The sequence below is a fragment of the Sphaeramia orbicularis genome, chromosome 17 (assembly GCF_902148855.1).
Source record: "Sphaeramia orbicularis chromosome 17, fSphaOr1.1, whole genome shotgun sequence".
NCBI classification, from domain to species: domain Eukaryota; kingdom Metazoa; phylum Chordata; class Actinopteri; order Kurtiformes; family Apogonidae; genus Sphaeramia; species Sphaeramia orbicularis.
Window position 1 is genome coordinate 4,930,582 of NC_043973.1, and position 14,738 is coordinate 4,945,319.

At 38.0% G+C, this 14,738-nt stretch overlaps 1 protein-coding gene across 1 annotated transcript in view; it reads right to left on the reverse strand.

The window, feature by feature from the left end:
* Positions 1–1,582: 1,582 nt before the first annotated feature.
* cntnap2b (contactin associated protein 2b) overlaps positions 1,583–14,738 on the reverse strand; it is a 45,147-nt gene continuing 31,991 nt past the window's right edge. Inside the window, exons 16-26 of the mRNA XM_030160798.1 lie at positions 12,694–12,821; positions 12,054–12,224; positions 11,747–11,962; positions 10,743–10,979; positions 10,373–10,606; positions 10,108–10,241; positions 9,061–9,154; positions 7,321–7,551; positions 6,720–6,794; positions 2,741–5,365; positions 1,583–2,475 (exon numbers count right to left, since the gene is read on the reverse strand). Coding sequence (XP_030016658.1) covers positions 5,166–5,365; positions 6,720–6,794; positions 7,321–7,551; positions 9,061–9,154; positions 10,108–10,241; positions 10,373–10,606; positions 10,743–10,979; positions 11,747–11,962; positions 12,054–12,224; positions 12,694–12,821 — 1,720 coding nt within the window. The 3' untranslated portion in view covers positions 1,583–2,475; positions 2,741–5,165. The remainder of the gene's footprint in view (positions 2,476–2,740; positions 5,366–6,719; positions 6,795–7,320; positions 7,552–9,060; positions 9,155–10,107; positions 10,242–10,372; positions 10,607–10,742; positions 10,980–11,746; positions 11,963–12,053; positions 12,225–12,693; positions 12,822–14,738) is intronic.

Below are 14,738 nucleotides of genomic sequence, written 5' to 3' on the forward strand. Positions count from 1 at the left end.
GAACAGTATAAAAGGTGCCCATTTTTCTTATCACTTCAGGTTCTGCTGCTGGAGAAGACACTGCTACTTTAACCTCCATATGCACTTTTTTGGCATTTGCACTTTTTTTTAGCCTCTGCACTTTTTCAGCACTTGCACTTTGTTGGAAATAGGTATTATTGGAAATATTAAAAAAATTGTGGACCACGCCATCTCCTGCCTCTGCCTCATCTCCTTCCTCATTTCACTGACCTCCAACCGCTAAACGGCCAGCCTATGTCACATCCAACCAGGTGTTTTCATGTCCTGATGTCTTCATGTCCTAGTGTCTTCATGTCCTATGTCCTTGTGGGACCCTCACTAACTTGTCCAGGTTCAACTCCATCTTTTCCACTCTGGTAACTTCAGCAGCACACCCACTGCCCACATTAAAGTTGTGTTTCATATCCTGGATGATGAAATTTTGGTGGTGATCGGGGGTGGGGGGGGCTACGGGGGCCCACTGATCTGCCTTGGCGGAGGTCTGCGCTCTCCGAGTGCTTTTCTAGAAAAGACAGCGCAGACCTCCGCCAAGGCAGATCAGTGGGCCCCCGTAGCCTCCCCCCACCCTCACCCCCAATCACCACCAAAATTTAATCATTTGTTCCTTGTGCCAGTATCAACATTTCCTGAAATTTTCATCCAAATCCGTCCATAACTTTTTGAGTTATCTTGGACACAGTCAAACAGACAGACAGACAAACCAACGCCAGCAAAAACATAACCTCCTTGGCAGAGGTAACAATAATAGTGGGAATATGCACACAGTAATAGGATATATAATGTTACCAGTCTATAAACTCAATTTATTCATTATTACTTAGATCTATCAGCAGTTATCTATGTGGTGCATGTGTGTGTATGTATAACTGAAAACAACAGTGTGAAGAATGGCTGATTGTTTTACATCAACATCTATAGAGACATTATTACATAGAAGATTCGTATAAGATTCATACATGGGTAAGATGAGCCAAAAAGGACACTGAAGCAGTAAATATACTATATAAAGAAAGTTGAGTAGAAGCTGCAGCACAACATCAGTATTGTGGACTGAGTTACCTGGCCGACAGAGAAGTAGTAACACGTACATCACTCAAAAACGAACGTCCCATCATTAATCGCCTGGAAAATGCAACATCAATGTTTTGCTTTGTCATGTTTATGTTTCTGGATGATTAAGTTTCAAGCTCCCTTTCTCTTGTTGCACTTCATGCATTAGTCAAATTCTGGGTTTCACTCAAACAGCCCTTTTTGCTTTTGAAGGTTCCTTACTGACTGAAATGTCTGGGTATTTCAGAGTCAGTCACCATAAGAGCTGTTTCTCTATATGTAAAGGATAGCAGTTTCAGGCCTTCCTTTACTGTTTCCTATGGCACAAGATTCATGAGACTAACCTTTAAGAAAAGTGGAGAGAATGACACCCCAAAATTCATTGTGATAACAACACAGATGCCTTAAAACTGTAAGTATGTATTTTTATTTTAGCACAACTCATGGTCAACAACAGGGAGGGGGCTGGAACTGAAGGTTTGAGCAGTGTTGGTCAAAAACAGAGTCAAAGTCAGGGTTATAATTCATATTTTATTAATCGAACAGAAAGCATCCTATTTTTGGAGACAATGAGGAGAGCGCAAAGAATGACAAGCTAAAAAAAGAACAGTTATCAAATGTTTAGTACATGGCTATGGCATGAATAAACAATACGATGTTATCGTTTTATAGCATCGAAATGTATGTCCATTCAGTATCAAACAGCATGCCTTCACTGCAGTTCAAAGAAACACAAATGCAATACAATCAAATGTCTTGATGTAAGTTGTAGTTTTCTATGTGGATAAAAACACATTCCTTTCCAGAAACATCATCCTACTTCAGCGTCACTTTGATTTGACAATGGAATTAAAAAATCGAGTCTTTTCAGTGTTGCTTTAAGAAAGAAGTTAACTTTTTAACATGTCCCCAACTCCCATGAAAGACATTGAACTCTAAACCCACCAAGTCTGAAGCTCAACAAGTGAAGAAAGGGGCTTTTATGTCATTTTTCATAATAATGTTGACATTGGTGAATCTTCCCCCTCAGAATACAAACTATACAGATAGTAGTTTTTGAGATAATCTAAAAAAAAAAAAAAATCCCACAATTTTTACATCCATTTTACTGTCAAGCCAATAAAGGGATGAGTGTATTCATTTATACCCACTTGCACAATTTCTCATCCAGCACAGAGATACATCTAAGACACATTATCTTGGTGCAATGACAGAGAAGTGAAAATATTACGGCCTTCTTTCACCCATAACAAAAGAAATCGAAAGTCAAATTGTCTTGAGATGATTGTGTTGTGGCTTGGGATGCACCGATATACAGTCATAAGTAAAGGAAAGAACCCCCTCCCCCTTTGAACTCCATGATTTTGCATACTAGGACATAATAAAAAAGCATCTGCTCCAGAGCTGCAACTGATTAATCGACTCATTCAACCACAATTCTCCTGAATCAAAGCTTTGTTTCCTTCATTTCTCTGTGGTTAAACATTGGTTCCACTGTTGTGTTTCACACGGACGCTTATTGTGATGTACAAAGAAGCTTCAGTTCAGGAAAACTGCAATAGAATATCTCCCTTCAATCAATTCGAGTTGATTAATTCAATCGGGACTTTTTGCACTGACTTCAAGCACCTAGTCGATTAATCGGTTGCAGCTCTAATCTGCTCCTTACCAGATACTAAAATCACTTAAATCCATTCTTAGCCAACAACACACACCAGATCAACTTTTACTTATTTAATAAATATGAAGCTAAAATAGAGAAGTGTGTGGAAAAATGGGTATACTCTTATTGCTACAATAGGAATTAAGAGAGTTACTTAGCAGCCACGCGTTAAGCAAATGCCACTTATTTATCAAGTGTGACCACCAGAGTGACCAGTTGTTATTGCCACTTTATCTGGGAAGCATCCTAAAGATGTTTCAAAATAATCTCAAGTCCATCATTTTATATGGAGAAAGACTATTTACAGGTGGAAAAATAGACTGTCCAATGTTCAGAGAAACTGCTAAAACCCAGTAGCTACAGCTCAGAAACTACAGGCCTCAGATAGCATGTTACATGTTTAAGTTCGAACAGTACAATTAGAAAGTACAAGTATAGCATGTTGTCTTGTTTGGAAGGGCTGCAAAGAACAAGCCTCTGCTCTCTCTAAAGAACAGGTATCACAGTTCAGGTTTGCAAAGTTGGATCAGACCAAACCATAAACTGGTGGACCAATGTACTTGGGACAGACAAAACCAACGTGACCTAGCCATAATACACAGTGCCAAATTTTGGCAAAAAACAAATATATCAGCAAAAACAAGGACAGTGGTGGAGAGACAATGATTTTGAGGAGCCACATGATCTGAACACCTGGTAGTTATTGAGTTGCCCATGACCTTCTGTGTTTACTACAGTATTCTGGTGTCAAATGTGAGCCCATCTGTCCAATAGCAAGAGCGTGGTTAAAAATGGGTCATGCAACAGGACAGTGACCCAAGGCACACCAGCAAACCTATGACATAACAGCTAAAAAAGAAACCAAATTGAATGCTGTGGTTGAACTTTAAGACATGAACACTTGTTCACAAACATTGATGAACTGAAGCAATATTGTGAAGAAAAGTGGGCCAATATTCCTCCACAACAATATGAAAAACCGATCAAGTCATACAGAAAATGATTTCTTCAAGTTATTGCTGCTAAAGGTGCTTCTACATGCTATTGAACCATGTATGTGTACATATTTTTCATGCAGTGCTTCCCCCATTTTGGCTTCAGTTTTTTAAATAATGATATGGTCAAATGTGTTGTATGTTGTACACTAGAGGTTTGATTTAAATAATTTCAGAATCAGGTAAGGAGCAGATGATTATTAAATCCTCACAGATGTACTCATAAATTTCCAAGAGGGTGTGCTTTTGTAACTGTATTAACCCAACATAGGCTTCGGCAGATCTTTGCTAATATTGGTAATATTGGTGACATTAAATACAGAATTTCACCATTGGGTGTGTGTTACATAATTTTTCGCCCCTATATATACAATCAAGATTTTGCTGGCACAAAGGAAATTACAATAAAAATAAAAAACAAAACAAAAATAGCATCATTATAAATTACATAATAAAGCCAAATTGTTATTGAAAATATCAGTAACTATAGTGGTAGAATGTTGAAATCCGTGCATCCCTAGTTTTGACCCTGCTAATAAAGGTCAATATTAATAATTACAAGCTTGCAAATCAATGTTCAGTTTTAATCAAGAGAGAATGCTGTATGGGTGACACATGATGTGTCTCTTTTCCCCAAATCTCAACCCAAATGATGACAATGTCATTGCTAAGTCTCCTTTACAAACAAGCAAACCAATGAGCACACAAAAATATGAAAATGTTGTCAGGTTCAGGGCTAATTGTAATTGTAATAATTGTAATTAAATTAAAATATAAAAATCAATTTAGACACGGCAATAAATAAATAAATAAATAAATAAATAAATAAATAAATAAATAAACAAACAAACAAACAAACAAACAAATAAATAAATAAATGTCTGATGCAAATTGCTACATTGTAAGGGGTGCAAAATTATTGAGCCTATCAGCAAAATCATACATTATCATCGTCATCTAGTGAAAAGTGTACTATGATAAAGACATCCATCTTCATAAAGTAGAAAAAGCAAAAAAAATGATGAATGAACGACAAGTTAAACTCAAACCAAATTCAAAATGATATAAAACAACAAATATTTTTTAAAAAATAATTATAGAACATTCATACTCTGAAAAGTAGTCACAAGACCTGTGACTTTATGGCACCATCCTCTAAATGATCTGAAGGCTGTCATCCTATCTCACCGTATATGGTAAAAGTAAAATAAACCTGGAAATTGTCCGCATATGTTCTGCAGGGCAAACAAAGCCCTGTGCTTTAAAACCAGTGTTGTTCTGCCATAGAGTCCATTGTTCATTATGCTTTAGGTAAACCTTTAAATATACTCAGCACATCCTTTAGGCTTCCACAGGTGATCCCCTCACTACTATTGGCTATCTTAGAAAACTACATACATCCTAACATCAGGTGTCCATGTTGCATTGTGGGGGATTCAGATGAACCACTCCTTCTTGCTTTCATCGATGGTTTCAGTGAAAGCTGGGTCACTGACAATGATTGCTGCATCGGCACAGTCCGCTGATTCGGCTCCTTTTGCTTCATTAGTGTGGTAGGACCCCTTGTGGCGGAACATGTGGCGGATCAAAAAAACCATGATGCATAATACGGTGAGGATGACCATGGAAATAATACCTGTAGAACAAAACAAATAATTTTCATATAGACCATGGAGTTCAAAGGTGAATTCAACAGAGGGCTGGGATTCAAAAATAAACAGTTAACATGACCAACATTGTAATGACTGTTTGGCCTCCTCTGTTGATAATGGGCTGCCCTGCACCTATACCTCCATTACTCCGACACCACTGCCAAAAGGCTAAATTTGAGGTTTTGACCCCAATTTGACCTGGAAAATCAAGGTCAAGGTCGACTCCCAAAGAACTCATACAAGAGCATCTGAAGTTGCACCTAAATACCAAATATGGAGAAACTGAATGATTTGGTGAAGAGTAATAGCATCGACACTGATGGACAGATGCAGATAATACCCATGCAGCTGAAGACCAGCGTGGTACAAAAGGTTTCAACTCAAGGAACAAAAGTAAACATACTCTGACATTTCATTTTTACTATCAACACAAGAAATTTCTGTATTAGCATTAGAATGTTACAATTTTCCATCTCAATACCTCATGAAAAACAGGCTTTCAGTTCTGCATTTCTAGCATTGAAGCCCAAAGTGAGAAACGTGCACAGGCAAGAACTCGTGTGTGCTCAAAAGCATTTTTTTTGCACTCAGTATATCTGATTGTTTGTCCAGAAGGAAAACACAAAAATAATACCAAAATTGGGAAGGTCTGTCCCTATACAGATTTGGGTGCAGCTTTACTTAGCCCTTGTATCAACTGAAGATGAACAAATACAAATGAGGTCTGTGACCAACTCCCACTTATGGTTAGACCTTTATATTATTAATTCTATTCTGTGTTGAGACTGTGTTGTTTTTAAAAGCAAAGCACAAAGCATAACATTTTGCATTTGCCTCCCCTCCTTTCAGCGTGTTGCAGGTAGCAGGCTGAAAGGTCTATGTATACTTTGGCAAGAGTTTTGTCTCTCAGATAGAACTATAGACTAAGCAGAAAAGAGGGGAGAGCCACATATTAGGAGTCTCTCAGTGGCTTCATTTTTATATTGTTCTGCTCACACATCATCAGAGAAAACATATCCAGGAATACCATGGACAACTGTAAACACTTATTTCCAACATCTTCCCTGTGATGTTACTGATTGGCTGCAGATATGACCTCACTGCCTGGGGGGTGACATCCAGAAACATAGTGAAAACAGCAAATCATGTGGTTTAGCACTCCATACACATGACAGAAGGGCAGAAGAGATGATTTCAGGGGATTATTATCATATTATTCTATATCATGTCTTTCAAGGAGAATATTGCATATTTCACCTTTAGGATTTGCTTTGTTTTTGTTAGTTCACTGTGACAATTGCAAAGTTGGAAATCTTCCATTGTTTAGTTAAGATTTACCTCCAATTATGGCAGAGTTACGATCCACTCCATCACCAGTGGTCTTGTCATCATTGAAGGGGAAAACAACTCCGGCTGTGGAGAGAGCACAAATTATGGCCTTAGTTCAGTCTGAATATAGTGAAGATTTTGTCTGGTGTTGAATGTGACATTCACTCATACATTTTAATAAACTTTGTTATCTCTGTTTCTTTTACATCTCCATTTATGGTTACAACATTGACTGAGGTGTGGTTTTATCTGGTTAGATATGTGCAGAAAAAGCAGATGCACATTTTATATATTCTTGAATTTTTATGTGAGTTTGAGCAAGTAGACTCACCATTTCTTGCAACATTCTCCACACCAGTTGAAATATTACTTTTTCATAAAATGGTGGAGCCATTATGAGACTCCCTTTTCTCAATGTGGTAGACAAAATTTTTGATCATCCACATTTCTTACAATGTAGATCTTTACAAATCCAGTGGAAGCATCTAGAGTAATTCTAGAATTAAAAGAGGTACTCAAAGAGCAAAAGAAAAGTGACCATTACAGAAGGGTCCATCTTCTAGCACTGCCTTTATATTGACATAATTGCGTACCCTTACTAGGTCCTTACCAGCTTCCAAGTGCCATGGGTCACTGGCTGAAGCCATTGGGGAGATAGTCAGGGGTGAGGCTCCACAATTAGAAGGGACCAGGATCCCATGGGTGCTGATAGGCGCTGTTAAACTCGACCGCAGTGCTGCCTTCAAAGGCGCCACGTTGTTGAACTGAACTCTTGAAAGACAGCCCACAAAGCCTGGTGTGTTGTACCGCTCAATCAAGATGGGATCAATCTGTCCTGTTTCTGTTAGAAAAATAGCAGATCACACAGTTTATTAATTAGGTACAGTATACTGTGTGCCAGTGATCACTTGGTTTCTGGTCTAAAACATGACTAGAAATTTGGATGGACGAAGGTGAGTAATCAAAAAAAAGTTATGTCCTCATCATTCTATTTTATATTATGGACCATTGCACAGTTTCAGTTAAGTTTTGTTCATTCAAGATGCAAGGCAAACTTTCACTTCACATTACCACTGGAGACAAGTGGAACTGTGGTAGTATTTCACAAAATTAACATATACACTTGTAACAGCCACTAAGAAGCTAAATGCTACCGTCTGCTGAGGACAAAATCGAAGCACAATTTGTGCACTGCATGATTACATACAAAATCAATGCAATGCAAACAAACACAAATTCAACGTTTCTGATAATTACCTACTCACCACAATCTGGCTCACTGCACATCACAGTTCAGAAAGTCTTTTCATCAAGCAGAAAAACAACACTGTGCTCACAAATGTGGACTGAAACCAAACATCTTAGGATGGACAGAACTTTTAGGACCATTTTTTAGCCATGATCCCAAACACTGCTGTCATCCAATGTCTGGAACAGCCCAAAATATGTCTGGTTGAACACAGGGGAATATCATTAATCCAGCAACTTGCTAGACTTCATGGAGTTACAGATGTACTAATCCAACATGACTACATTGTAATCATAATAGTACAAAAAATAATGACTCTGTATGACATAACATTTTAGCTAACATTCATAAAAGTTTCCTGCTGCAAATTGACAACTTTCTGAAAGCACTCCCTTGGAAAACAGGATTATTGTTGCATGCAGAGTGCTAAAGAGAGGCAAAGTCCTATGCCTTACCAGTGTGCCCCAAGGGATCCCATTTCAGAAAAATATGTACTGCAGTCATTGGCAAGAAAAGTAATTTTTGGAACCCTTTGAATAATACCATCATTTACACAGACGATGTATATAACTTTCTTGATTTTCAAAACTAAAGACAAACATTGTTTGTGTACGTGGTGGTACAATTCAGATGGGAAAGATTTTTTGTCTCTCACCACTGACCGCAGTTCACTGTTTTAGTTAGGTCCCAGGGGGCACACTGGAAGGGGTGGGACTTCATCTGTCTATGATTCAACTTCATCCACAAAAAATGACAAAATAAAAATCAGAGAGCTGGAGAAAAGTCAGTGAAACTGTAGGACTACCCAGTAAGTAGTGAAAATAGATACATCTTACTCGATGTTCTCGGCTATACTTTTGATTCCAGCTATTCACTGTGCTATACTATGAAGCCAAATCTGCTTTGTAGGTCTACTTTGTTGCCAAAATATACTAATAAAATACTCAAAACACACTTAAATATGTAAATTGTATAATGTGTGACTCAAGAAACAAAACAAAATGAATACATTCCATCCTATTTGTAGAGGGAAAAAAATCCTCTATAAATGTCATACTCACCTTCAGCGTGCATTTGTACATACTGTATTTCAACACTTACCAAAGACCTTTCCAAGAAAGATGCTTTTGACCAAGTTGAACTGAGTGTCAGAGGCTTCAGGCAGGGTATATGTGGACACTGGGTAATGGTCCAGCTGGGGATAGATGACAGGGGTTATGCATTGTCTTGTAATGACTGACGTATTCTCTGTAAACCTTTACATGACATTTCTTCAGTTCAACAGTTAGAATTTAAAAAAATATTTACTGTTTACAAATCTCTGAAAATACATTAATTTAAAGACAAACTGTGGTGCATCCTTTTGGAAAATGAGTCAAGAGGTGAGGAATATCTCTGAGTAAACCCAAAATTCATAATTTGTTGCTGTTAGATTTTTGCTGTTGCAGGTCCACTGATAAGACTTAAAAGCAGTTGGCAGCAGTACTAACATTTGAGTTGTCAATTAACTGTCCAACAAGCAACTGCAGTAATATTTCAAAAATTAATTTACAATATTATTGTCTGTTCTGTTAATTTTGTGTTGCCACTCCAGTACATATCTTTTCATTCACACTTTCATTTTCTACTGCTTATCCAGATGTAGGTTGCAGAAGCATCGTGGCATTCCCAGGCTGGTTAAAAGATATAAGCCCTCGTATGTGTGCTGGATGTACCATGAGGTCTGCTTTCATTTGGACATGCCTGAAGCACTTCACCAGGGAGTGTCCAGAAGACATTCTAACCAGATGCCTGAACCATGTCATCTGGCTCCTCTTGATATGAAGGACAGTGGGTCTACTCTGACCTGTCTATCTCTAAGGAAAAGTCAAACTACCCTGCAGAGGAAACCCATTTCTGCTGCTTATAAGGGCAATCTTGTTCTTTTGGTCATTGCCCACCAGTTCATGATCATAGATGAGAGTAGGATCATAGATTGACAGGTAAATTGAAAGTTTTGCCTTTTGCCTTAGTTTTCTCTTCACCACAACAGAGCATCCGCATCACTGTTAAACTTGGCCCGATCCACCTGTTGATTGTATTTATTCCCAGAAGACAGTGTTTGTTGTAATATTTTCATTTATTACTGTAGTAAAGAAATGTGCTAACCTGAAGTCGTATCTCTCTCAGGTTTCTTGTTATGTTGACCGAATGTGGTTGTCCATTGGCCATGTTACGGTGGTCAACATCTATGGTATAGGGTTCTGTTAGTCCCCCAAGGCAGTAGCGTATCTGGAGGGTGCCTGGACACACAAACACAGGCACAGGGGATGTGTATACAAAGGACAGTGTCATATACACATACAAATCCAACTGAAGTTTTCAAAAAAAAACAAAAAAAAACCTTCAATTGGGTACAGTGTTGAGAGCCTACCATTATGCCGGAGCACCACAGCCAGATAGTCCTGAGTTCGGGAGCTGATGTAGACCAGGATGCTAGGAGTGCTTGAGGTACTAAAGCTGAACACCAGCTCCTCCCGAGTCAGATTAGCTTCACTGGGAACCTCCACACCTGACAGACTCTTTACCTCCTGCATTGCAATAGGTCCCGCCTCCGGCAAAAAGTCATAACGTACCAAAGTTCCTGTCTCAAAGTAGCCTCCAACATCTATTAGATACAGACACATGCACAGTGTGAGTCACTGAAAGATTATGAAAGTAGTTTTCATTATTTGTTTCTGAATCAAATGTAGTCTAAAATCTAGCACAATGTAGCATATTTAATCCAATATTCAAAAACATACCATCTGTACAGAAGGGTCCATCATATGCAGTGAGGGAACAATCACAGGTGTAGCCATTGTATTGCTCAATACACTTTCCTCCATTCCTGCAGTGGATACCGTAACTGTTGCAATGGCCTTGGCAACCCGGATTTACCCCTGGAGTCAACTTTGCCTTCTCTTCCAAGTCAAAAGTCACACCATTTATTTTCAGAGCACGCATACAGCCCAGGAAACCCCTCTGACCACTGGAGGCACCTAAAAAATAAAATATAGAGTAGATCAAGTCATTAATGAATGAAGTCATAGAACTTTGATTTGATTTGATTACAGCTTTGATTACAACCTGAAACTTCCAGGCTACGCTATATTTATGCTATATATTACGTTAATTAAAAATATAAAAAGAAAAAATCATAGATAGAGGAGCTTCCGCATTCATCCAGTGATGAGTCAGAGTAGAGCTGTGGAGTCACTTTAATCACTTTAGGTAACGTTGAGTGTAGGATTATAGCACCAAGTATTGTGGGTGATTCCCTCAGGTAAAGTCAGCAGAAGAGCCAACTTTTGGAAAGTCATCATAAAGACCTCAAAATGACTGTGATCAAGCCCTCAGATACTTCACAGTTTTACACTGGGCAGATCTACACCCTCAGGAACTAACTGGTGACATCTGTGAGGGTAGACATGGAGATCTGGCCCTCGTCTATTCCTTGATTACAGAGTAGCTCTGAGAAATAGTCTATTTTGTAGGATTCTCAGAACATTTGCAAATAAGATATAATCCTTGGTGTATGAGTAGCCATTAATTTTCAGCAATCAAATAAAAATAAAAAAGTGGCCCAAATTCTCAAAGGTAGACCTGAAGGGTATTATAATAATATGTTATTTGCAAAAACTACCTTGCTCCTTTTTGCTACCCCTCTAGTTGGTGGACTATCAAAACATTCAGCCATCTTGAAGTACCAAAAAGCCCAAAAGGACCTCCAGTGAGTTGCATGACATCACATTTATGGATTTCTTACCAACAAACAGTTGACCGTAGAACTCCATTTTGGTGTGTCCCTGGGGAGTGGTTCTAACATCTCTGTACTGTCCATTCAACTGCAGCACTGCCTCTTTGATATTCTTCTCAGCCTCCACACGATGCCATTGGTCGTTATTCAAAGGCACTGGTGAGCGAACACTGAGCTCCACCAGTTCACCGCCCACATCGAAAGAGAAGGACACCACTGTTGCTCCTGAGATAAAGATAAAACTCCAGTATTACAAAATTCATTAGCCTTTGGATGGATATTTTAAATATCCTTCTATGGGAAAAAAAAAACATACCTTTGAGTTCAATGTGAAGGAAATTATTGGTTCCTATGTTCTCCAGAAAAACTCCATGAGTGGAGGAAGTTTTAAAGTAGAATGAGATGTCAATACTGGTCTCTCCTCTGAAGGAAAGGAAGTGGAGGTAGGAGGCAGGACTAGTGAAGGATGCTGCATTCCAATAGTTTCCTTGAGACATAGCAGGGCATGTATTTAACTATTTTGCATGAGTTTCTTCAAATGTGAGACAATTTGACTTGGCTACCTTCAAATTGGCCTTTGTGCTAAATTCAGATTTTTTTAATTACATTTTTTTTTGGCTATTCTTCAAAATGTGGACAAAATCAGATTCCAATGTGAATTTATTCACATGCTTGAAAGCAGTGGTGCTGGAAGTAGGGTGATCATATTCCAATAAGTCAAATGTATGGAGTATGTTTGTGTGGGTCAATGTAGAACATGTCACAAATGTCGGCTTCCAGAAATATCTTACATTAATAAACAGTTTGTGCTTAGTCACAAATGACGATAAAGGTAAAAAAGATTAGATTTGGGCCACTTTTGCCTGCAGTGTGAACATAGACCTTTTGACCATCTTAGAAATAGACACATGCTTAGCAATGTATGCATGTTTTGTGCTAGTGTGTGTATTACTTACGGTCTCCTTGGCATCTGAGTGGCCCTACTGTGAGTTTGGCCTCTGATCCAGGTCGTGCCGTATCACCAACCACAACCTGTCTGACAGGCAAATGGTCCTTGTACACCAGCAGGCCTGCATCCTCTCTCCTACACTCACACACAGAAGACACTTATGGTATTTTAGGTAAACAAATAAAGAATTCCTCTACTTATTATAAAAGAAATTAAATGATGTCATAATGAAATAAGTGCACTTTTACATTTGGGGTTTGTTTTGAAGTTTGTACGATGCTGGTTATGCATTCACATTAGTTGAATGCATTTCTCACTGCAGTATCTGTTGCATACTAACAGAGCAAATGGGAAGCAGCAAAGAGCTGTTGTAGAACTTAAGGCCAAGGATCCTAAAATCTCTACCTAGATATTATTATACTGTAGCTGTTATGCTGCCACTGATGGTCGCTGGCCAGGATGTGTATTGCTGTTCAAATATACTCCAGTATGTACATGCAAAACAGTCCTGTACCAAAGGAACTACAATTTTCATGCCAGGTTTTGATGTTTGGGTTGTTTAAGTTTGTTTACCCTCTGGGGGGGGGACTGGGATAAGAAGAGGCAAAAGGAAGGTTTTTTTTTTTTTACCATAACATCCTTTCATTTCACAATAAGAGCACCCTCCTCTTGATAAATATAACAATATAGGGTCATTCCATATGAAATTAACAGATTTTAAGAAAAAACAAAATTTCAAGGCTTAATTGTAAAGAGTTCCAAAGTTATGACCATTTTAAGTAGGTATGGGGTACCCTAAAATTGCGACCAAAATTAAGACTTGAAATTTTCCGCTATTTTCAGGCTTCTATAACTTCTGAACAACGAGAGCTAGAGGTCTGAAATTTCCAGAATCATTTCACAGGAATCTATAGTCCTAAGAAATGTGAAAATATTTACTTAAAATTTATAATTGCATGTTACAGAGAATGACAAAGTTGAGATTTTATCCATCGCTAACTTCAAAAATGTTACTTTTGGCCACTCATTACACAACAACTAATCATCATATTCATTAGAAATTTTATGTGCTATATCTTGGCTACTTAGGGAATGGATCTGTGTAAAATGAAGGTCCTATGTTATGCTATGTATGATACATGAACAGCTTAAAATCAAAAATATCTGTCCAACCTTAGGATTCAAAGGTCAATATCAGCATGTGGGATAGGTAGTATCACAAAATAAAAGACACCATGTGAAAGTACAGGAATTGCCCTAAATTTTGACACCAAGCACAACTTGCTTCTATAAATCCTTCTATGTTAAATGTTCAAATTAAATATGGATGTTTTCGCCCTCATATTTTAGCCATCATAGCTAAAATATGGGATTTATAGTTCACTTAATAAAATATATCAATTATAAAGAACAATAATCCAAATTTCCAGAACAATATGGCAACTAGCCAGACTAACCATATAGATAGAAGACATTATATACTTACATACCATATATTCCTTAATATTTACAACAAAAAGGCCAAAATCAAAAACAATACTGACCTATGTAAACATTATTTATGAGGGTTGTGTTGTTTTAAGGCCTAAGCACTTATCCTTTTCCCATAGTGCAAAGTCATCCCTCAACTTTGTCATTGTCCCTGTACAAGTATTTTTTTAAATACATTCTTTTAAACTGCATAATATTTGAACATTCTTTTTAAGTTTTTCCCCAACCCAATTCACAAATTAACACCATATCTTGATATACACATACTCTTAGTTGTGGCACTTTAATTAAGTTTAAGATTCTTTATTTGTCAGTATATATATCACATGAGGAGATATGCGCACCACACACTGAAACTGATCTTCTGCTTTTAACCCATCACTAGAACAAACAGGAACACATCACACACTGCAGAGTAGGAGCAGCGGGCTTGCCACATCAAGTGCCCAGTGTGTGATGTGTTCCTGCATGTTCTTGTGATGGGTTTAAAGCAGAAGGTCAATTTTGGTGTGTAGTGCATGTCTACGTGTGTGATCTATATACTGACAAATAAAGAATCTT